This window comes from Dendronephthya gigantea, unplaced genomic scaffold (assembly GCF_004324835.1).
Source record: "Dendronephthya gigantea isolate DGI-Jeju-01 unplaced genomic scaffold, DenGig_1.0 000034F, whole genome shotgun sequence".
In the NCBI taxonomy this organism is placed as follows: domain Eukaryota; kingdom Metazoa; phylum Cnidaria; class Anthozoa; order Malacalcyonacea; family Nephtheidae; genus Dendronephthya; species Dendronephthya gigantea.
Genome location: NW_021163044.1, coordinates 1477842 through 1502584, shown reverse-complemented (window position 1 = coordinate 1502584; position 24743 = coordinate 1477842). Strand labels below are relative to the sequence as shown.

Genomic DNA, 24743 nt, shown 5'->3' with positions numbered 1-24743 from the left:
GTTAGTGATTATTCAAATTGCCCACGATTTAAGGAGCAAAACGCGGTCGCCAACCAATCACGGCCCACGCTTCTGTGCCTCCACGCACGCTGATTGGACGTCACTGCACGATATGACAGTTGACAATAAAATCAGTTGTATAAGGATTGTAAATAATCCTTTTGAGAATATGAACTATTTTCTTGATTGAAATCAACTCCCATAGGGAGTTATTCCAGGCTTTGCAATGGCTACCTGACATGCCGATTTGAGCAAGACCGAGAAAGTTGTGAAGCCATCAAATTCACGTATTGACTTATCACCGAGAAACTGTGACCCCGTATTCGAATACCTCAAGCAAAGCATGGCCAAGACCGATCGACCGGCGGAATTGTTTGGGGCTTGGGAGCGAGACAACATCGGGTCAGTGTGTACAAAAAGCTTCGAATCTTGCTACCTTTTGTTTTTGACTTTTTTTCACAGTTCAAGGATACACTGAATGAAAATCGTACGATTAAATGGCCTGTAGCTGACCTAAACCGCATCGAATTCATTCTTTGTTTAAAATAGGGACCTGGCATCTCTGTTTCCCTCGTCGAAAATGAACGGCTTTGAGAAGGACAAGGAGCTCAGCGATTTGTTAGACTTTAGTGCGGTAAGTCGGCGTTCATATTCGCTCGTAATATCCGACTGCCAATATTTATAGTTAAACTTTATATCGCGTTTATTTCCGAATGTAATAAGTGACTCGTCAAAATTTCATCGAATGTTCACTGAGCCGCGACTTCGCCCTCAAAACACCAAAAAATGTATTTACGTTGAAAGGTAGAAGGGAAGAGACGGTTCTGTGAAGCGCTCGTTCATGTTCGAGGGGAAATGAGTCCGCGTAGCAATTACCTCGAAGAGGAAAATTAGGCAAACTGATCGTTGAAGATTGCTCCGAACGGTTTTACAACGTAAAGCTTCAGTTACAAGACTTGATCCGTTTCGGTGTCAACTGAGTTAAGTTGAGGAATATGCTAAGAATTTAAGCCCGAAACTTCCTCTTTTGTACAATAGATGTTCACGCAACCGAATGGGTCGAAGTTGAGCTCGAGCGCTACGGAGAATGGCTTGCACAGTCCTCTACAGTCGTCGAGTCGTACAGGTACTAAGAATTAATATGGTTTATATTTGGTTCTGTTGATATTCATCAAAAGATTTAAGAAGCCTCGGCCACCAGTTACAACCTGTCGTCATATAGTTAAGCATGGATTTTTTGGGTCCTCTCGATAGGATTTTGGCTTCAAATGATGGGAACGTTCTTAAATTACGTAAGGGTCCCGAGAACGCCGTAAAACACTCTAGGAATGCTGAGAATCCCCTAGCTGAAGTTGTTCATCTTTTTATTGTTGCGTATAGCGAATCTCGAAGACGGAGGCCGCACGTGGCAGAGCAGTCCGACATTAACTACTGTCGGGGGATTCGAGCAGAGAGTGAGTACGATTCTTATTAATTTAGTTTACTTTCATCACCCGATAAGTACGACTAAATCCTTCGCACGCGTCAGGCTTCCTTTCATCTAAGCCTTCTTTATTCGCCCAGTTCCGCTAGCCACGTTTTGCACACAATAACAAACGCTTAACATAATTCCCTTCTGAAAACCGTAACCCACCAATTCATTTCTCGATTTCTATATTTGTGGGACTTGCGACCGGCTTCCGTGTGGAACTGAGAACAAAATGGAAGTTGCTATAAATATTAGGAAATCGAGGGATTTAATTTCAAGAGTTAAATTTCCCGAAGTTAACTCTTTCTTGTTTACTGAACGTTCTGCATGGTCACACATCAACATTATACAAGCAACTTAAAATCATCTTTGAGCATATTTGAATAGCTCACTTATTCCATCAAACGTCTTTGAAATCTTCCTCGCTAAACTTTCTAGTATATCTTAGAAAACGAAGTTGTATTTTTACAGCCTTCGGTTGGTAGAGCATGTAGATGATGATGCCAGATCAAAACATGCAGTATTCACATTAAACATGCATACTATGCTTTTAAAGGACTCCCTTAAGCCATCTTATAACGTTTAAACGGACTATTAATGCATTCTTTATTTTAACATTCATTCCTGAGAACGACTGAAAATATTCGACGCTGTCTGTTTTAGGGTTTCGGATCAGAGAATCCCTTAGATCCATTAGAAGATGACTCGGACTACATAGCGAGAAAGAGCTCCTATCCTTTTACAAATTCTGCATCAATTGGCAGTGCAGGTCGGTCAATTTCCATCAAATTATTTAAGCGTGCATTCAAGTATTCTTTATCTTAGTATTCAGGTTTAACTTATCTTCAAGTTAAATACGATTGAAATTGATTTGCTTCGGTCTATACGGATCCAAGATCCGTATAGACCTGTTCGTGGACGTTCTTTATAGTTTCATTAAAGTCATTTTAAAATTTAAAGATAACTATGCCTGGATTTACAATGTTCAAATATATTTAACCGTAAAACGAATTATACTATCATATTAGAAAGGAAAAATGAAGTAAGTTTTAATTTATCACCTAAGACTGTGGTCATTTTACCTTTGGTCATGCACTTAATGCCATCCTCTTTCAACTATACAAGTTTAAATTCGGGCAATGCGAATCGCGATCAAATTCACGCCTTTTAGTTCTCACACTTTCCAAACGTTATATTCTATGAAGTTGGAAGGATTTTCAGAATACAGCAAAGGATATTTCAAGTTTCCGTCCGGGTTTATTTGAGTGCCATCTCATTGCGAAGCGGTTGTTTCTTTGTTGTCGATTTTTGCTTTTCTTTGTCGTCATTGTGCATGCTTGTCCGCGCTCAGCCGCTTCGTTCATAGAGCATATCGGAGCGATTATAAAGTTATATCACCCGTGGAATACCGATAATGTTCAAGGTTTTAAGTTCCTTAATCTTTGTTGAAACTTGCTTGCACTTCGATCAGGTCATTCGGCGCGATGCTGCGAACTTTCACTTCAGTTTATAGTTTATAACCCATTTTCTTTTGGACTTTTCTTCGATATTGTCTTAGCTATAGAGTTTATCTTTAGTCGACTGCTTCAAAGCATCGAGATATAGGACAATGTAAAACGGATTGTATTATGTTCTCCCGTAATTTTTTCCCGCGAATATACAGCGCTTAGTAGGCCTACAAGTAAAACAACAACAGAGCGCGCGCCGTCGCCATGTTGCGAAAGACACTTGTCGAGCCAGGTTTAATCGCGAGTGAATCAAAAACCAAACGCCAGTTGGATTTTAAATTGGGTTGGGGTCATTTTATTTAAGTAATACATCGCAAACAGGCGATGCAACCTGTTTCTCTGTGATATATCAGCTGTGCAGCAAAGCAGATGGCTGGAGAATTTTCATACGGCAGTCACCGGCAAAGCAAAGTCTAGCCCGGCTGTTTTGTGGCAAGCAGAACAACGACGTCGCTTTACTCGCTGTCTTTTTAAACAAAAGGAAAATTACTGGTGAATTCTCTAGGAAATTGATGCGGCGACATTCCTAAATCCTTATAAAGCGGGCTGGCTCGCGGGGTCTCGGTCTGCAAAGCAAAATACGTTGGGATATTAAGCTACCCGAAGCCTTATCGTAAAAGTGCTAAAAAATTAATAAACAGGAAAGACATCTGCAGCACACAAGGAATATATTTATCGATCAGCGACAAGTGTTTTGTGGGACGTTTCAAAGGGCAGGTGAATTGACTTGAATTCAGTAAGCCGAAGAGTTAATAAACCCTGATCTATTTCCAGATCTACTTCTTCCTAGCTCTTGGCCTTGAATTAGAAGCGTTCTTTGACGTTTTCAATAACATTTTCAAGCTTGGTTATGCAAATTTGCGAACAAAATTTGCATATATTGTGACTCGAAAGAACCACTTTACAACGCCTACAAAAATGGCTTGCATAACCGAAGCCCATACATCGAGTTAGCCAGGCTTGCTTTTGCATTTCCCCCCGTGCAAAAACGGTACAGCTACATTGCCTATCATCATTTATATTCGTGCTATATAATTTTTTACATTTTCATAGGGTTTGTAGAGCAAAATTTGCATATTTGTTAATTTGTTTTTTGAATAAATTGCCAGTGGAAGTGGAAATTTCGACATGTCATATTGAAAATGGCTCGTATTACATATGTCGGTGTTCTAGGCAAAACCACAGAGTGTGTCCAGTAGTCGTAGTTCATGCATGTAGCAATGGCTGAAGAGCCATCTTAAATTTGTTGTAATCGCTAAATGTGTGCGGTTTCGGTACGAGATGTTTAGATGGACCGGACCATCGATTAAAAAACTTCATGTATGCATGAACTGTCCACTAAAACTGTATGTTGACCATCCAATATGCTGATTTTTCGAAACTTGTTCATGTGATAATATGCCCAAATGTTGTTGTATATATACATGCATGATGCATAAGTCAATATACTGAATTTTGTCTCATGCATTTCTGCGATTTACATAACAAAAGAATTACTTACTCTAACAAAAATAAGGAAGAAAACGGATGAAAAATCCCATGTTTACATCGATAATTTACAAAAGCGCGTAAAATTTGTCATTTGGATCACTTGATGAACCAGCTACTCGACACGCCCAGTGATTTTTGCACGCATGTAAACGCTAATTATTTTATTTCAAATAGCAAACGGTTTTTCGAAATATTTTATGTTTCATTTTCGCACAAGACAAAGCAAAGAAAAACACAAACCACGGCTCGGTTCTGTACAGGTTGAATGATTAAATGTTTAATGATAACATACGAAAACGCAGCTGCGCCGCGGCCGAGCAGAAGGCGGAAAGCGACAGGTTTAATGTAGGAAAGGTTGCAAGCAAATTCTTTAATTTTTGCTTGTCTATACGTCGGCGGTCGAGTAGGCAGGTGGGAAACATGTTTGTGCAGTGTATATGCTAATTTGAATGTGAACTGTAGCAGGTGGCAGGTGCATGCATTAGAAAACAGTATAATTATGCTTAATCTAGTGTTGAGACGTGTCTAGAACGATATTTTAAACTCCATGCCTGTTAACTTCGTTGACACATTAAATGTTTAGCAGCTATAGCGGTATATATAAATAATATAATTTTCGCATTGTGTTTTGCTCGCTAACCTTTTGTAATGCTCGTTGTCACAAGATTTTCTTAACACAAACATCTGAAACGAAAAAGGGCGTTGTATAGTATTGGTATATATGATAAAATATGCTGCAGTATACAGTTTATGAAATACGACAGATGATAATTTATACCGAGCATGGCCATCGGCTCTATTTCCAAAGAACATGTTTCTTCAATCATGGAAGTAGTGGCATGGAACTATAATTGATCTGGGGCTATCCATATAACGCCATCCATCGTTAAGTCAAAATCTGTGGTTGCATGTTAAAAAAATATATATATCGCTTTTTAGGCATATTTACAACGATTTGATCGATATGATTTATAACTACGACCCTGTGGATAGTGCTATCAAGCTTTTAGATGTTTATACAAGACCGCAAATGAAGCATACATGCTTTTTTTAAGACAATATGTATATGAAGGCGAGGAAAATGGAAGTAATCATTTGCACTTTTCTTTTGCAGGATTTGGCGATTCGTCGAACGGCCCAGTAAGTATATATTAAAGTCTACTGTGTAAAGCTACTGTCCACGGTTTAAGGTACAAGATTATTTTGAACTTGCATGCATGGTCAGAACTATTCTATCCACAACATGGAGAATCTATATTCTGTTTTTGTAAAACTATCGTCGTTTGTATAAGAACGAACGGCAGGACATGCTCTCCACCTCAGTAGCGAATCAGATGCAACTGGCTTAGCGCTGATTGGCCAAGCACGTTAAGATCTGCGCATGTTCGTTGCAAACGTCGAATTTGTACATTGCTTTCATGAACATCGTTCGTCCCAGCGACGTGAGATGCATGTTATGTATTAGGAATTTCCAAAATCTCTTCAGATATTTGTTTTTGGCAGACGTTTTAAAGGATTTGATGCGGTTTGGCTTATATTTGAGAAATTTTAACAGATTTTAAGGCGATATTCTACCGTTACACCGAACAACGGACAATTTTAGAGCAATTAAAAACACTATCCGATGAATAGCGTTATACAGCCTTCGCTCAACCGGCCTCGGGACGTTTTAGAGAGTCGAGATAATTACGAAGTACAAGATTTTTAAGGTGAATAAATCCAACATCATCACTTTTTAAAAAGAGGATCTCTCGCGCAATATTCAGATTTACGTAAGAAAAATATATTCAGGGAATCGTGATTATTTTAACCCCCAACACGATCAGTACAATCTCATAGCTTGTTTCAAATCTATCAATCGGAGTGGGGTCTAATAGATCATGACAGTTGGGCAACAATGGACGTTTTATGCCCTGTGCCGTTGTGTGCACGTCTGTTTTGCCATGTATGGCGACCTGTAATGCTGATAGCGCCGTAACGTGGGGTCGAAAGCTTCTGACATGTGAAAATTTTACATTTGTGCTTATGGAATGAGTCGTCAAATGGTGAGGTCGCTTTGGCGTATTACTATAGAAGATCAATTACGTGCCTTTTTCTGGATTTTTCGACACTGTGAGGGTTATTCTAGAAACATCTGTTCAAAGTTGTTACTTGCAAAGGAATTTTTTTCAATGAACAGGACATCTTGGGTTAACGCAAATTTTGCATCAATCTGGACAACGTAACGGAATTTCATAAGCTGCCTAAAATGAAAAGATGGATGCTTTGTATATAGCTTGCCCTCTTGTTGTTGTTTTTTTGTTAAAAAAAATGTTTTCATGTAAAAAGTATAATAGTATATACCATGGTACGGTTGTAGAATTTTGTCACGAAACAAATTCAAATGCCAAAATTCATTTAGTTAAATTTGTTAATTTCAAGCCTTCATTTTTTTTCACGAGATAAATAAACAGATTCAGAATGTTTCGTTTCACGATGTAAATCGGTCACATTTCTTTCTCGTAGTGGTTTAGTAAAAGAAGGCATACTCATTCTAGACAAACATTCAACATTTCAAACATGTCATGATTTCATCATCCATAATCTTAGATGAATTTCATATATGTCACGAGAATGCTCGCACTATTTAGTTTTACATGAAATTTGTAGTGTGATCTTAGAACGCAGTCTCAGTGTAGCACATTTGTGATGTATACCAAGCCATCTTCTGTTGAAACTATATTAGTGTACAGTGTATACTATAAATCGAACTATCAAATGAGAACTTCATGAAAACCAGTTAACCAAGAATGACTGTTTCTATTTTCCAGCCTGGTCTCCCTCCTCCATTGCAAAGTCAACAAGATGTTTCGTTGGGTACCAGTCCTTCTGACTGTAAGTTACTCTTCTTTTATTCTAGTATTATTCATGTTCACTTAACATCTGTTAAATAACATCTGTTAAAAGATATTTAGAACTGATATTAGACTAATCAGACTTGCACTTTCTTATCGACTTCTATATATGACCGTTACTTAGGAAATCGATCCAATTCACTAAATTATGCTTCTATTATGAAGTTAAGCTCATTATGGCTGAACAAACAGTATAGTTCATACTCGATACCTTGGCCGAGAAAAATCAATACGAATATCTAGTCTGCTCTATGATATAGCTCTAATATTATAGATAAATCATTGAAATGGTTTCTTTTCACTTCTGCAAACACAAAAACACTCTCTATCATTACTTCTTCGTTGCAGTACGTGTTTACCTCTCAAAAAAAAGATATAAAGAGGTTTTCAGTTAAAAAATGTATTTCGTTCAGTGATGCTATAATTTAGAAACTTGTTTTCCGAAGTCTTCCCTCTCATGCTGTGAAGATTAAACACACTAACAAAGGACATCTTTGTTTAATAATTATATAAAAGACCTCACGTTGACAATGGGTTATTTATCGAACTCTGTTCTTTTAAACGCAGTTTCTGAAATATCCAAGACAAAATTAAACCGAGATTAAGTTTTCAAGAATTACGAGTAATTGTTATGCGTGGAGCAGAAGATACGATTGTTAGATTTCATGTAGTTTTACGAAGGGTTAAGTTGAAGGGGGAAGGAAAAGCTCCACGGGAACCTAGTTGGACGACATTTCGTTATGGTGAATAACAATGCAAAAGTAAAGAGTGACCAATCTTATTATTTGCCTATGATCTAGAAGATTCTCTCTGTTTATAAACAATTGACAGCCATTAACGTAAGCATTAGTGATGAATATGGAAACCGTGGGAGCACAGTTTGAGGCTTTGAGCTTCGATGTCTTGACGTGAGTTTGAACAGAACGCTATGTAGTTACGACGCTGACTGACGAAGTTCTTGCTCCCAAGCTCCCGCGCGTGCCGACTGATCTCTATATGTGTTGAGTTTCGAATTTTCCGTATTATTAGGGAGAAGAAAAAAATATAAAAATTCAAGCAAGAATGAAGGATCACTTTTATCAACGGTAAGCGCGGCAAATGTTAATTAGGTGTAAATATAGCCTTGATATTAGGAGGGGACACATAAAATTGATCAAGGGTGGCGGGTATTCGGGCGCGCTTATTCAGAATAATTTTGAATTTTCAATTTGAGTGTAGAAAATCGGTGTGCAAATATCCTTGCTTTTTGTAACACCTCCCCCTTCAAAGAATGTACACGCGAGTTAGACTGCCGCCATTGTGAGTGCGAGGGTTCGAAACGGAGATGGGGTCCCCCTGTCCTCACCCGGTTGCCTAAGCTTACGATCACATGGAACAAGGGGGAGGGCACACACCGCATGGTTACGAGATTTGCTGTAATTCTGCAAAGGTTCTTGCACATCAACCATATGGATAAAATGAATACATCCAGGCCGAACGCTGCTCAATACTGTGTCACTACAATGTTTACGATTTTCAGACTAATTCATCTTGATAGAGCATTCACAATAAGTGTTCCCACGCACGCATGCATAGCATTTTAGTGTTTTTCCAAGCATTGTTATTTGATTGACATGTTTCGCCTTGAAAATGTCTCGAGTTGATATCTATTCCAGTTTGTTCCAATATTAGAATAAGTTTCGGTTTCCTATATCAGTTTACTTTCAATATCCGCATCTTGCCACTTCGCCTGAGAGCCGACATCATATCTAACAAGATTATGGCCCACGAGAGCTCAGGACGCGTAAATCGGATTAACGATCAGTTACGATCCTCTCCTACGGTTGTCTCCCCGCCATCTCTGCTTGCATGCATTACTTTTGATCTTGCCAAAAGGAGGCGAGCGAAAAAGGAATCATTACCTAACCAAACAAACAAATTCAAAGAACGTCTAATATAATAATGCCTTAGTTGTTGGCGAAGTAACATTACTCAAGAGAAAGCATTTCTATTTTCAAACGAAGTTTAAATGCCCACCATACATTTTTTATCGGTTCCAAGAAGTTTATCCTATAGCTATTATATTCCTAATACGACTGATGAGCATTCATTATGCTTTTCTAAGAAATATGCTTCACCTGTGGCCCCAGGTTTGAACAGGAATTCAACGAAACGAAATACGAATTCTACAAATGTTTTAAGCTTTTACCAATTAAGATTTATTAGGCAAAAGCGAGGTGACGAATGCTTTATGTTTAACAGTTTAAGTGGCAGTCTTCAAAATTATTGAGCAATCTAATGATCTAAGTTTGTATAAGAATATATTTCCGACAAGTTATTTGTGTGTAAAGGTCAGCTTTTCATTGCGCTCTATCCAAGCAAATAATGGTCAAAAATTCAAGATAATGTTATAATTTAATAAAGACACGTCGCTCAAACTTAATGAGATTGAAAAATCTTATCATATTCATGAAATGCCGCCACTCAACACGTTTCGATGCAAACTAAATTAAGAACGCTATTTGCCCTGTTCACCTCGCGATGACAACTGGCCTTTATAGTTGCCGCATCGCGGGCGACTCGAATTTCGGCCGCATGTGATCTTGTGTTGTTGCATTGTCAGCGCTGAGCGCTGTTCAAGCCATGGGTGGTCCTAGCAATAACCATCGAGCTACGTCGAAATGTGGAACATGCAGTGAGGTTGCAAGTCTACAGTGAAGATTTCGCAAACCTTTCCCTTACCGATGTTTGTCATACTTATTACCATATTTTGCTCCATATTTTCTGTATTTGTACAAAACTTTGCGTGCAAATATCGCGATGCAAACGAGCAGGAAGCACTCCTAGCCATGCATATGAATGGAATCAAAGTTTCAAACACGGTTTCGCCCTTTCCGAAAGCCGTAGATCCATATCGAGCGTCCTCAAAATGGCAAGTAAATTTTCGAAGAAAACTTTGTAATTGAGCGAAGAGTTATAACTTTTGATTTTATTGACCTTGGTCAGGAAGGGTCATTGAGGTAATCACAACCATGCGTTTTGTATGTTCGCCAAAATCAATCCATAATAACTCTGAATTGAGAAATATTTCAGCTGTGCAAAGAGAGTCCGATATTCTCAGCTCATTCAAGAAAATTATCTTTGACGTTTCTTGCCTAAATACAACAAAGGGTTGCCCAATGCCTGTGCGCGCGAAATTTAAATACGTCCAATCACGGTTGATCTCTATATAAGGAGATATCATTAACCTTTTTCGACTTTTAACTGTACCAGGAATTTATGGATATACAGACAGATAACAAGACGTGTAGCCAAATTGAAATTGCAAAAAAAATGATTAAAGTCTGCAGTACCTATCGCGGTTTCCATACAGGAATGCAATTTCGAAAAATTCACAAGTGAGACTGTGAGATATGTAGTTGTATGGTTTGCTAAATATACGTTGTCGCTTGATTAAAATTCATGAAAATGATTCAAGCTTTAAGTTCCTATCGCAGTTTCAAAATAGGAATGCATCAAAGACTGGACAAGTTTATTAGTCCGTGAATATATTGTATTGCGTTCGTTTCCTGCCAAATCTTGCGCAAATTGCGCATGACTTATATTGGTGTGGTTGTTGAACGTAGTATTGACTATTGATTTCATATTATTAATATAAAGTGGTTAATAAAACTTCTTCATTCTGTACTGCAGTACTGTACGAGATAATGGGCAAGCAAATTATTTGGCCAGTCTAGGCGTCTACTCGGTGCGTGTTTGCTGCATAAAGTCTGAAATGCTGCTGTGTGTGTGCATTAGAACGCTGTTGGATCCCTCTTGGCAGCGCGCCCGAAGACAATAAGCGTTTATTTATTGCATAAATTGCGCGCATCACTTGCGGCGCGCCTGTCATTGCGCAGCGCTAATGGAAACCAGATAAGTGCGCTGATAACCACGCGGCTCAGTTTTCACTCCAAGCGTCTACGACTGGCTGGAAGCGCCGCCGTTTGTGTAGAAAGCTCAATTCCTCACTCATTATTATCCTGCTGTTTCGTACTTGCTGTTTGGAAACGCCATTGACCATTTGTAAGTAATTTGTTTATCAATACCGTTTGTAGTTTGATTATTGTTTTCTTCCCCTAGCGCTGCGGAGCAAGCAAAACAATCAAGCACTTCGCTTAGCTACGCGCTCAGTAATATTTATTCAGTGATAAGCTGTAAATATGAATTTGCACATGCTTTGGTGGATCTTGAAGCGGACTGTAAACCACAACCTTGTACTGAGCTTACTCACGTATTCCGGGCTACTTTTAGAGCAGGTCGTACGATAGTTCATCAAGCAATATCTAAGCTCGCGTCGGCATTTTTTCACTAAACAATTTAAAGCAATGATCGTTAAAATGCGTTTGAATTAGCGTGCAGACAAAATAAAGTGAATTTTTTATTGCGATTAACTGGCGGACACAATGACTGCTTTTGTGTCGCCCGCTAGGCAAGGTTACCTTTCCCGAATCTAGAGAGGAAATTGAGTCGTATTCAGAATAGTTCCTATTTTATCCCAAAGTGCGCAAAACAGTATGGCGATATTGTTAACCTCGTTGTATTGAAGAGCCATGGTAAACATTGTTGAGGCTTAACGGCCGCATCTTTTAACACAATAAAATTTCGAACACAAAATAAAGATGTCAGGTGTGTTTGATTTCTGGGAGAATTTCTGACAGCCGTTTGCGCTCTATTTACAACACGAAACAGATGGATTTTCACGTTGTCGGGACGACGTAATAATCACTGAAATAGCTAACTTCCTAGCGAGGGATATTATGACTTTAAATCCTGGACGTGGGCTTTGTTGCGTCTCACAAAATCCGCATAGCTTTACATCTCGATAAATCTGTCGCTTACACCTAAGGAAATGCCTGTTTTATTACGTGTACGAAATTTTAAAGCGAGTCTCACAAGTCTTCAGTCCGGAAAGGTCGCCTTCAAGAAATCGTTGCTAAGGTTCATCTTATAGCGAACCTTAGACGAGGATCTTAGCTTGATGTTTGTAATTTCCTGCTTGGCAGAGACCAACTATAGATCTCGCTAAAAACCTACACAAAGGTATTGCCGCGCGCGTCCTGTGTAAATGGCCCTGTTCATCTTCAAGTCCAAGTTTATAAACAAGAAATAGATTGGTTTATGGATTAGCGATTTTTTAAACTCAACTCGAAAATGATTAACCGCTAATCCAGTCTTGTAACTGCAAAATAGTTTCAATGGTCTAAATGGCATAATGTTTCTTGTTGAGGTCGTTATTTAATGTATCGGATATTTTTGACACATGCATTGGCAAGTGAGATACATTAACCAAATCAGACACTAAGCTAAGTGGTCTATATTCCAGTTTACATAAACACCGCTGTGTACTCATAACAGACTTACCAACTGAAATTTGTTCAGTTGTGTAGTTTATTAAGTGCAGCTACTTCATCGTGTTTTGCCTCTCGGTTGAATTGAATTCCAATGCGATATCCTCCAAGGAGCGTGGCAATTTTGTAAATAAACTCCTCTTCAAAAGACAATCTCGATCTTCTTGTTGAGTTGTTGTGATTATAGAAGAAGTTTCAGTCTCGTAGCCAACTTCATCTTCGCAATTCTTGCATCGTTTCTGTGGGTGGATATTTCACAAATTGAAATACGAACAGCTTCGACGTTTTGCCACAGAAAATCGTACAAGTAAGTCTATAATCGTACGGAATATAGCTAAAACTTTCGCGTGTCAAGCAAAAGCATCGATATTTACCTCGGAATCCTGTCACGTCTGAAATCATCTTTCTCGCGACAGTGGTTTCTATCAGCGAACAAAATTTCACAAGCTTGTTGTATTTCTGTCACGAATCATATCTGCATACGAAGTATCCCATCTCTGCTTGAAAAATATGAACCAAAGATGCTTGTTGTTCTGCCAAGTCGTTGTTGAAGCGATTCCAAACGTCGACACACAAACCGCTTAGATTCATACTTCTTCTTTCCAACTGCTTGGATTCGTATAATCCTCCCGTTCAAAATTGTTTTGGTACCATACGCATCTTCGGGATTACAGCTTGTGTTTCGACACGGGTTGCCAGAAATTCTTACCCGCTAGGTCCCCGACGATCTGACAATGCAGGGCATTCGTTCGTCTTCCTACAGTAAGCTCTTTCCATTTCTCTCGTAAAATTCAGCCTGGCTACCAGCTGTACCATGTTCCATCTGTGTTTTGTGAAGTGAATGTGGCTATTTAGTATAACAGATGGCTTTATGAGCATTACAGGACTTGCGCCCTGCACCCCGCATTGATTACTCCATAAACATAGACATCTGTTCTAAGCTGAGAGATTGAAAATTGCAGCTGGATTTCGAGTGCATCAGAGGAAATGTGCACACCGATTGTTCGCCCTTGTGGACAGACATAGCGCATACACGCCGCTGCATGTGTAGGAACACTTGCGCACAGCAAACCAGTTTTCCTCACCTGCTCAAGACTACTTACAGGGTATGGCCATGTTTGCACGCTGCCGTGCGAATTCACAAACGTTGCGATATACGAACAAGGTTAAAAAGAACCCTGAAACATCTCTCTACGTTGTGTGCAAACACCGGGATAAATCGACTAATAAATTAGTGTAGAGACTTTTTGTTTTGATGAGTTACGCTATTATCCAAACATTTCGATTAATACGAAATATCTATACGCCTAAAATATTTTCATATCAATATATATTTGCTATTAACGAAATAACTCGATCTTTTACTTTGACAATCGTGAGGTTGAAGCGTAAAATCAAGGTTTTTAATGTATATATAGCTGTCATCTCAATGAAACCCTCATTTTTGTGAATTTTATGCTCGGTGCAGGTAACCGTAATTTTTAGCACCGTTCTGGTGAATTTTGTATACCAAACGATTGCTATTTTGTGGAGGAATTAAACTATAAACTGAAAAGCATAGGTAACCATGGTCTTCAAAGAAATTTCCTTTGCTCTCTTTCCACTGGAAATTTACTCCCAGAAATTAATTATTATAAACACGCCACGTAATATATATTAGCAAATGAACAAGCATTTTATGGACATCAGAACGTGACGATAAAGTTGTTTATGATAACTTCATGCAAAGCAAAAAACTAATTGTTACTGTAAGTTGGGCAAAAAGGAGGCTGCTGTGTATATTCATCGCTTGGAACGGGCGAGGGATTGTATTAAATATTTTCTAGTATAGACATTAAACAGTTCGGTCAGTTCATCCTGTGGTTTGTCTAAGTGATTTTGAAATCATTTTTTATCGTATGAATTCTATCTTGTCAAACTTTTCTTTACTTTGTCTTATTTTAATTTCTGGGCAATTCAGCTAGTTGAAAGCTAGGAGTATGTTCATATTTATAGATCGTAGTATGAAATAGAAATATTCAGCCATAAAACGGTTGATGCGTCATAGGGGTTGAGGGCACAAAACGAAAATTATAATGCCGGATTAGTCCAGTCCTAGCCACTATAGCCGGATACATTTTGTCACCCTGAATCCTAATAGATCCAGATTTAAATCTTTATCTATTCCTTATCTTAAATAAACTGCAACAGCAATTCATCCTTAGCTGAGCTTAATAAGGAACATCTTCAATAAATGTTGCCTCTGGCTATTGGATATGGAACAGCCGAACGGCTAACAAAAATCGAAGTACCCCACCAGGGTGCAAAGGTTTGCGAACTTTTATTTAGGAACTTGTCGTGAACGCGCGTTTAATTATCAGTCCGACAGATGCTGGCGAGAAGCAAGATAGTTCTCGTTGCATCCTTTTTCACGCAGAGCGCATTATCTCTATTCAATAAATAGTTTTTTGTTTTCCAAATTCTTCGAGAAATTCATAGGAGTTTTGTATATCAGACTGGTCATCAATCTCGTTTTTTTTCGAATCTTACGTATGTAATAGCTATAAAAGACAATATTTCTAGTTGCTAAATGCTTATGAGATTATACAAAATCCCTTGATTCAGCAGCGTCAGCTGTCAATAGTTCTTTGGGTGTTGTGTATATATGTATGTCCGATATTTTGATCGCTTAAATGTATATAATTAGGCTAAATTAGCGATATTTCTGCTTCGGAAAGGTCAGGAAATGCATCAGAACAAAGCTTATAGTGTTACGTCCATATATTTTTAGAAACCCTCTTTTGCTCAACCGCCCATTTCTGTATTGTGTCTTCTAGGTCTATTCGCCAGGCGCCGACGACATGATGGCTCAAGGACCTGGGGAAGCTTCTCAATATCCAACGAAACATCCACTGTACTCTGATATTTATTACGGAGGTAGGAGTTTTTCTTCCGTTCCAGTCAATTTCGTCACAAACTATATCACCTTTTCCCACGAACGTACCAATATTTTTTTCTCCATTTTTCGCCTTCCTTTCTACTTGAAAATTCCATCACAACTTAAATACGGTGACATCGGGTTTTTTTTAACGCGACCATTTACAACTCGCATTTGGAAAACCTGTCCCATCATCAAAATAATGGCTTCGGTTACTATACTGGTCAAACATATACATCCTGATTTGCGTCTGAGCAGCCGGAAAATGCATTAAATTCCTCAATTTACGTATTTATGTTCCCAGTCGGGTCATCTTGTACTATAGAATGTGGTGAACATTTCCTACGAATTATAACTTATCAGCAACGCAATTTAGGGTCAAAAAGTGCGCAGTTTTTTATAACTTCTTTAGGTCAGTCGTATAGGCGAACAAGGTTCAAATTAACGTGTGTATTGAGCCGGGAGCCGGGAGTTTATATATTGCCGAAATCTGAAGCAAATTAAGCCAAAGTAATGTGCCGGAATTATGGGTGTGGGCGTGGGGAAGCTTGACGCTTTGCCGCTCGCCTATGGAACAACGGGCTCTTTCAAATTTTGCAACATTGTTTTCAAATCCAACTTCCTGTATATTTGGCAGGCGAGTTCTTGTATCACATGTGTCATTCTATGCTAGCATTCTATCCTATCTATCCAGTATCTTTAGAAACTACCACTAAAAAGAGTTAGACATTTGATAATGTTGCAAGTAGACAACATGCCGGATGCGTGAACCAATCACGTTTGTCGAAAACAAAATCTTACGCAATTCCCTACGCGTGCTATGTTAATTTTCAATCTAATTACATTAGAAGCAAAGTAAAACGCCTCTACTTCCCATACAGTTCAATCCAAAATTCGTTTTGCTCGATTCGTAAACGCTCAGAGTGCATTTTAACACGCAGTTGATTCAACAATTTTACTGGCAGATTGCAAACGCGCAGTCAACAAACTACAGGTCGTGTTGTTATCTTGCACATCAAAGTGAATTAAATTTCAAAAGAGAATGTCAAAAATGCTGTTTTTTTGCGGCGCCTTGTTTGTGTGCATACATGATACATCACGTTCATCTAGAAAAATCCTACGCAGGGTTCTTTTTCCGCGATTTTTTTCCCATGCAAGTATTTTTAGATGCATGTGTGATTGAATATTTTCCTGCCAGGAGCAATTATTTCGATCGCCGCTCTCCAACGCGGACAAAAATTAAAATACAATCCATGCCAGGGCTGCATCGCACGGGTCACACACAACGCTAGCCTGCTCACAGAGATGCAGAGAAAATTCGGACGATGTCTGCCAATCATTTTTTTATCTCACCATGTCGCAATATCTCAACTGTCGGGTCGAATTCTTTCGGATTGTGAATACTATTACCGGCCTTGTATTGGCCAATCATGCACATGCTCATTTTGCATTCATTTCATTCCATTCTCGACGATAATCACCAAACACAAAGTGCGGAGAAGATTCAGCTTTAGCTTCACTGAAGCCATCTTGCGCAAAAAATGCTTTGTCCAATAGCTTGAGTCAATTTGTTTGGTCAAGTGTCAGTCTATCTTTGTCTACTGCTTGTTTACTATTGTCTACAGCTGCAAATTATGGCCACTTGCTCCGTACAACTTGTTTGTATTAAGTAGTTGTAAGTAAGACGTGATAGGAAGTTATCGGACAATGTATGAAGTATTTGCCTAAAGATCATTTCCAGGTGTTTTTGAACCGTTCGTGAGAAAAAAAATATGAACCTGATGACGTAACCGCTAGGAAGATTACAGGCATATTCTCTTTGGCCAAGAAATACTTAATAGGCCGTTTATAAATGACAAAATGTGGTGTGTAAAAAGGCTTGAGAAGTCTGTGTAGTTTTTTTTTCGTTGTACATGATATTGTAGTGAAATATTTCCCTCTGTTATCCCTCGTTACCTAAGTCATATCGGATATCGCATTTCGATAAACGCCGTGTTGAATTGTGATGCCGTTTTTCCAGTTTGAAAATGATCAATGTATATAATTGGATTTGCGCGTTCCCCTTAGTGTAACATGATCAAAGGTGTCCACCTGAGTTCTCAAAATACTGTTAGAGTTTATTATGAATGGTTACGCTAACAGGATTTATCAGCCGAACAAAGGCAGCGATATTGCTGTACTAACCAAGCCTTAATTTACAGTACTGCGCGCGTCATGAGTATTAATGTTTTCAACCCGAGATGGTATACATTACTGGGTTCACTTTGATGTATCCTAGGAGCCGTTGTATATAGGCCAGAGCCACACTTAGGACCTTAGATATCGATAGATAGCTAAAAGATATTAAATCAATCAGGATGACAGACCATTCACGATTTTGCAACATTAAAAGTGTCAAGAAAACGTAAACAAAACTGAGATTTAAAAAATACAAGGCCAATAAAACACTATGTCTATTAGATGTATTAATTGAAGTAAAGCTATCAAACCTATCCTGATTGTTTTGAGAAGCACGTAGTATTTTTAAACAACACAAAAACAACGGTCACTTTGAAAGACAGTAAATTTAGATAAATAAAAGTATCATCGCTTTTTGAATTTACCGTTGTTTTGTTTTTAATCTTGATTATTCCTGACAATTATTTTTAACTCGGAAATAGTAATATTGCAATCATCTTTGTCGGCTTCTAATTTTAATGAATATGCGTTTTTTTATGCCGGCGCCATAGTTTTCGATGTCTGCTTTTACTCTCTACTGCCTTTCAATCGATGACTGATTAAAATATTTTCTCGCTTTCTCGTCTATGTATTTGTTTTCGTACGGCCTTCAATGGTCGACGGCTCAAAGATACCATTAACCTACGTGTTTTTATGACGTTTGCTGAAGAAGGAATGTCAAAAACATTTCATTTCGTCATAACTTAAGATTCAAGTGGCAAAGTTTACATTAAATATATGTATATACTGAGCAACAATCGTATTGAATCCACATTTTAACCAAATTCTATCATTTGTTGTACGAGTTGTATATTTTCGCTGTTTAATCTACTTTGAATAAAACCTCTCAAATTTATCCCGAATTTCTGACATTAATGTCAAGGTCTTGGTGATAAAAATAACTGATTTGGACGCACCCTTCCATCACACCCGTCGATAGGTTGTGCTTGCCGACGTAACATGATCCACGTGTTTATTCACGGGTCAAGAGTTTTGGCTCCCCGCGTCGACAAACATGTCAATTAGATATCGAATTATTTCATGATTCTTGTCGTCTAGCCGTAAAAACATTTCGCGCAAAACAAGATCGACGGAAAACAATGTGTTTGCCAAGAGGGTCCATATCTTACATTCCATTCCTTCTTCGTCCAAACAGGATGTATTTTCCACTTCGCATGCATGCAGACAATGTCGACGCTGTTGTTATTTAGGCACAGAATCTGAGTTCGCCACTCGTTGAATAAGCAATATAATCTTGAATTGAACGCTCTAGTCCCAATACGATTCAATCTGATATACAGTCTTCTTTGTCTTATTTATTTTCACATTCTTGAATCTATAATATATTACCCTGTGTTACAGAAATCCCATGTTTACAAACAGTCGACTAATCTTATAAAATCCTCTTTGGAAGATCTTGGTTGCCTCCCAAATGAGCTTATACCAATCGAAACCATTTTATTTGTCCTGCCTAGCAACAAGTTGAACTATTATCTCGTATATAGAGCTCATTTCTAGACGATTTCAAAAATGGCCGCGAATAAGAAATGTCCTCATTTTCATATGTGTATTTTGGAGTTCATAGGGGCTCGCACATGTAATTTTTTTTCTGATGATCACTGTAGCATAAAATTTATATGAGAACTGTAATATAAACGAGATAAAACGTATAAGTTCCTTTGCATATTGCAAATACTTTATTGGATATTTTCGTATCATTCTTTCATGGGTTAAAAAAATTATTGTTTGTGGGAGGATGTTGTTACGTTCGTCGTGTAGCAACGATGTAAACACAAATCCTTCTATATTTGTGTGTAATTAACCTTTATTTTTAGTCCATTTTTTAAAACTTTCGCCTTAATCTGCTGTTGATGTGCCCGATTCTAAAAATACTATAGCAATTTCAATATCTTTATAACGTCGTAACACAATACTGGAATGTGAAGCATGTAACGTCCAATAAAAGATCACCGGATTGACATCTTCTTAATTAAGTAATTTTCTACACGGCAAACCTTATGAAATTATAGGAAGATTTTTATCATCTCATCAAAACCTCTCTTCTTCAAAAGATTCACATTAAATTTCGTCCTTCATTATATGGGCAGATCTTATCGAGGCTGTGCTGTATTATGTACAATACAAATGCGCGCGGTGTACCTCCTCGTATCGCCAGATGACCAAAATGATATCTCTACCAATCAAGCTCTATTTCATCCGTTAATCCTGACCCCTCTCACCTCTCTCCTATCCGTTCATTCATTTTATCCTCTTCTTCATCTACGTATTCTTCCTTTTCGATAGATCTTTCTCTCGTCCGTAGCTCACAACCGAATGTCCCTGACGCGTTCCTCTTTATCACTTTATTCTATTTTTTCACTGTTCCCTACCTTCCATCCTTTCCGTTCCTTTCTTCCGCAGTATTATGCCACAACTTAACGTGTCTGATTCCTTTCTACCTTTGAGTCTTCATCCTACTCTTCCATCTCTTCCTAGTCTGTCATTCTTTTCACTCGAATTCGCATAAAAAGGATGAAATAAAAGTTCAGAAGATGATGAAATACTGTCTGCAATCTACATTTAACGTCTTCTTGTAAAACAACATAAATTCATATTTTCAGGTGCAGATCATGGTTCTCCCGACCCGTGGTCTCATCCTAACAGCATTGGTCCAACCTCTACGACCTATAACCCGACAAGTGGACTGGCGCCTACGTATGGACTCTACAGCCACCATGGTCCTCATCATGAACCTATTGTAAGCTATGATCTCAATATATATGTCTGGACCTATTGTAAGCTATGATCTCAATATATATGTCTGGAGTAGCTTTTATTCTCCGAGCTGATGCGAAATGTTTCTAACTAGTAATACCATTTATATCATTAGACGAGCTATATTAGTTTATAAAAACGTGTTTTACCTAAATCAAAATGAAAACGCAATCCTTGCCCTTAAATCGAATCCCTGGGTCTAAGGAAATCGTTTGATGAGATTCTCATGCAGTTCCATTTTACTAAATGTAGACGTATATGGGCAGAGAAGCGTATGAAAGGATGGCCACACTACCACCTATGTCCTCGTTTCATCAAGATCAACGGTTTCATCACGCGTCCCCAGTCCCTTCACCGTTAACCAGCACCGATCCTTCTGTCCTGGGTAAGACATTTCGATGTTGTTCAAGTAACGCTTGTAATTAGAATGCAATTTGATGCAATTAGGGTTATCGTAATTTGTAACAACTCGCTTCATTAAGTTCTTTCATACTTTTTTTAGCTCAGGTCAGTCGAAGTGGATCAGGTTCACAAGCTATTGGAAAAGCTTTAGCATCGGTATGCTTTTCAACCTCAGTGATTTTTGATATTCCAAAGACTATTTGACATCACTCTGCCAAGTCAATGATAAACTGTCGATGAGACTTAACAAAGTCGTGATCATAATATCAAAGTCATGATAACAAAATCAACATTATAACCGATCATCATTTTAGATTTACTCTGATTCCCCGACGAATTATTCCTCCAACCCCCCGACACCTATTGCTTCCCCTCCGCCATTAACAAGTATCAACGATCGGCCGTTATCTGCTGGTTCTTCAAGCTCAGCTCCAGGCACCTGGCCTCGTCCGAATCTTCAGGCGATGCCATCACCCCCCGGTCCATATGAAAGCCACCTGCATTCACTGGTGAGTTTATAGGAGATTTAGCAATGGCTACGAATACGAAATTTGTCATTTTCATCACAAACTCTTCGCTGTTTCCTTTTTTGCACGATGGCGTTAGCAAGCAATAGCAGCAGTGTTTTGCAAGCTGAACAAATTTATCTTTTTTAGCAGAGCCGTATGGAAGAACGACTTGATGACGCCATTTACGTATTACGTAATCACGCTGAAGGTCAATTCCCTCGAGAATTCCATGGACCAATGGGAGCCCCGGTTGGAGTGCCCGGGTATCCGGCAGGTTCGGTTCCAAGCTCTCTATCTGGAAACACATCCTCAGCAGCCGATACTGTGGTACGTGCAAATTTCTTCTCTTCTGTTCTTGTCTTGGTCAGAAGCTGGTTATATGAAAGCTGCATAGTGCTATTCACCAGAACTTGCCCCAAATTACTTGTAGCTCAGTATAACTTCGATTGACCATCAATGGTCTCAAGGAAGAGCTCCTCTTCATCAATTGTTGGCCCTGTATCTGTTGTCTCGTTGCTTTCCAAGTATTTTTTTCAACGGTTTAAAAGATTACTATTCAGTGAAGAACGCTATCCAGCCTTGTGGATCCAGTCACGGGTGTAAATCTTATCTTAACGTGTAATTCTGTTATTTTAGTCTAATTCTGCCGATGACAGAAGAGGCATATCATCATCTGGTGGTAACAGGAACTCCAGACTGTCCGACTCAGGTTGGTGAGAACATTGCATGGTTAATATCTTTGAGAAGTCACATTTCTTAAGTGGTTGTTTCACTTCAGAGCTCTGAATCTGTTTTTTTTTCATTTCTAACTCTTTCATTTTGCCTTCAGGCGGTTCTAAAAGTTCCAAGAAGCAAGCATCGGGTTCGACGAGTAATGCGGAGGTGACGACACTCACGACAGCAGATGGAGAGCCGGGAGGAGGTAGCGAGGGGAGTGGTGATGAGGATCTGGGTCTGGATGAAGATATAGAGGAAGGTCATACTGGTGGAAAACAAGTACGAGAGACCGAACGAAGATACGCTAATAATGCTAGGGAAAGGTGAGAAATCTCATCTAAACCATAAACATATAATATGTTTACAGTATATCCAAAGAAATGCAACAAAATGTTAGTGCAGTAATCCTAACTTAAATCGAATTCGATTGCGTCAGTATATATGTACTGTGTCTGTCATGAGGTCCTTAATTTTGTAATCGTTTTTCCTAGACTAAGAGTCCGGGATATTAACGAAGCATTCAAAGAGCTTGGTAGAATGTGTCAGATGCATTTACAGAGTGATAAACCACAGACAAAGGTAAAATTATTCAAATCTCGTTATATTTTACGACAACTTAAACTATCTCTTGAAATATACTTTGCTTTCAAATTTATATCAAAGTTACATGTATACCGTACACCTCGTTTTGTACACTTCATTGTTGTCTTTGTTTAACGAGAAACATTTCTTTCTGTAGCTGGTCGTACTTCATCAAGCAGTGTCTGTAATTACCAGCTTAGAATCTCAAGTTAGAGGTGAGTTAAAACATTAACAATTTAAGTATTTATTTGAAAGAATAATTTGTGGTTAGAGGCACTATTATTCAGGTGATGAGAAATGTCCTGTTTTGGACCTATATTTCGTAATCACGTCAACTTGAGATATTGTAAGTCTTGAGATCTGAACGAGCTGTTGAGATAACCTGCCAGATTTTCTGCTCTGCTCCAAAGCCAAAGACTAACTCTAGGCTCCACTAAGGCTCCACTGAGTAAAAAGATTCTCAATTCTCACGATTGTTAATGCTTTGATATATACGGTTTCTATACATTGATGTATTAGCATATTGTCCGGACGGGTCTCCCGTAAAGAAAAAAAAACTAGGCAGTTAAGCCAAGATGGTGATTTTTTTGTCAAATTGAATCATCGAGTGATGCTTTATGAAGGATGTTTCATGCAAAAGTGTCCGTCTCTTGATCAAGATTGGCCAGAATATTTAAAGTAATCACAAATCTTGCTTGAAATATATTCACATCTATAAAACAGACTAAAGACTTGAAAGCATCAAACGTAGGTTTTACTGTTCTTCACGGATCATCATATTCCGTTACAATGCATCTGTCAACAAAATTTATGCGCAGTAAGAAAAAAAAATAAGGAAAGATACTGCATTTCGTGTTTCTTGTCTTCAGTTTCTTCGCCATGAATGCAAAGTGATCTATATTTAAACCACTTGTACCTAGAACGTAATCTCAATCCAAAAGCAGCGTGTCTGAAACGCCGGGAAGAGGAGAAGGTGGATGACGAATTACCAGAAAAACGACTTGCACCTAGCGATTTAGATAAACCTTACGATCACGTGGGCCTGTCTCCGGGTGGCGGCCCTATGAGAGGCGGGGGAAACAGAGCGAGGCGAGGGCGAAGGTCATCAAGAGGTAGGACGACTCTCCATATTTATTTCCAGGAATTACCTCAGAAGATTAGCATTGGGATTGAGGGTTGGGATTAGGATTCTAGTTAAGATTGGGGTTAGAATTACGGGTATATGTTAGGATTGAGTTAGTACTTGAAGGTAGTTATTATGGAAGATTGGGACAAATCTTTCATCTCGGAGTTGATTTTGGTGTTGAGCGCAGCGATAGCAAAAATAATGATGGTAAATGTGGGTATTCTTAACCCAATTGGTGTTCACAAAACGCTGGTAAAAAAGAAACCTGATTTCAATAACTAAACCCTATAGGTGGATGTGGTGACGTATGATTCAAAAAATGGGAAAAAAAACACAGAAATATCTAGGATAATAATGGCGCAAGGTGAGCTTGACGCTTGTACATATTTTGTATATGTTGGGGTAATGACGACGAAACGACAACGGCGGTGCCAATGGACTAGTAAATGGCGGAAGTGGTCCATCGTTACCACACATCACCGGCGAGAAATACGTCAGGCTGAAATACAGGATACGATGAGGCTACACGTGCCGTTTTATCACATGGAATAAAGCGTAGCATTAAGTGTTTGGGTGCATATGAGATTGAAAATTGGATTTGAGGTATTTCCACTTGCCGTGAAGCCCATCAGATCTGGGAAAAAGGAATCCATTCAAATGAAAGTACTCGTTGAACAGAATCATTCATTCTCCCATCATCTTTGTAAAAGGATAAGGATACAAATAAAAAAATTGTAAACCATCTCTTTCTCGTTCGACCAATATACC

At 38.6% G+C, this 24743-nt stretch overlaps 1 protein-coding gene and 1 long non-coding RNA gene across 4 annotated transcripts; one reads left to right on the top strand and one right to left on the bottom strand.

The window, feature by feature from the left end:
- Positions 1–152: 152 nt before the first annotated feature.
- LOC114525520 (transcription factor 12-like) lies at positions 153–24288 on the top strand. Of its 3 annotated transcripts, none has more exons than XM_028546901.1 (20): positions 153–402; positions 550–634; positions 1039–1126; positions 1381–1454; positions 2132–2237; positions 5582–5607; positions 7278–7341; positions 8391–8446; positions 15547–15646; positions 20486–20622; positions 20892–21024; positions 21142–21197; positions 21356–21550; positions 21701–21877; positions 22187–22259; positions 22380–22590; positions 22759–22846; positions 23007–23064; positions 23770–23961; positions 24267–24288. In XM_028546901.1, the coding sequence occupies exons 1-20, from the start codon at positions 344–346 to the stop codon at positions 24284–24286; spliced, it is 1998 nt and encodes a 665-aa protein (XP_028402702.1). In that variant the 5' UTR covers positions 153–343; the 3' UTR covers positions 24287–24288. The 3 variants fall into 3 exon arrangements, with proteins under 3 accessions (XP_028402702.1, XP_028402701.1, XP_028402703.1); XM_028546900.1 differs by having other exon boundaries at positions 155–402; positions 21698–21877; XM_028546902.1 differs by lacking the exons at positions 153–402; positions 550–634; positions 1039–1126 and adding an exon at positions 1209–1292 and having other exon boundaries at positions 21698–21877.
- LOC114525523 lies at positions 7565–13712 on the bottom strand. The gene is made up of 3 exons (XR_003687204.1): positions 13105–13712; positions 12744–12969; positions 7565–9262 (listed from the first exon to the last, which is right to left on the bottom strand). It is a non-coding gene; the product is annotated as an uncharacterized LOC114525523 (long non-coding RNA).
- Positions 24289–24743: the final 455 nt, after the last annotated feature.

Excerpts from the sequence above, each read along its gene's own strand:
- LOC114525520 (XM_028546900.1), top strand. The coding sequence starts at position 344 with ATGGCCAAGACCGATCGACCGGCGGAATTGTTTGGGGCTTGGGAGCGA. Across the intron at positions 635-1,038 it reads ATTTGTTAGACTTTAGTGCG|ATGTTCACGCAACCGAATGG; the intron begins GTAAGTCGGCGT and ends TTTGTACAATAG. Across the intron at positions 21,025-21,141 it reads CACCGATCCTTCTGTCCTGG|CTCAGGTCAGTCGAAGTGGA; the intron begins GTAAGACATTTC and ends TACTTTTTTTAG.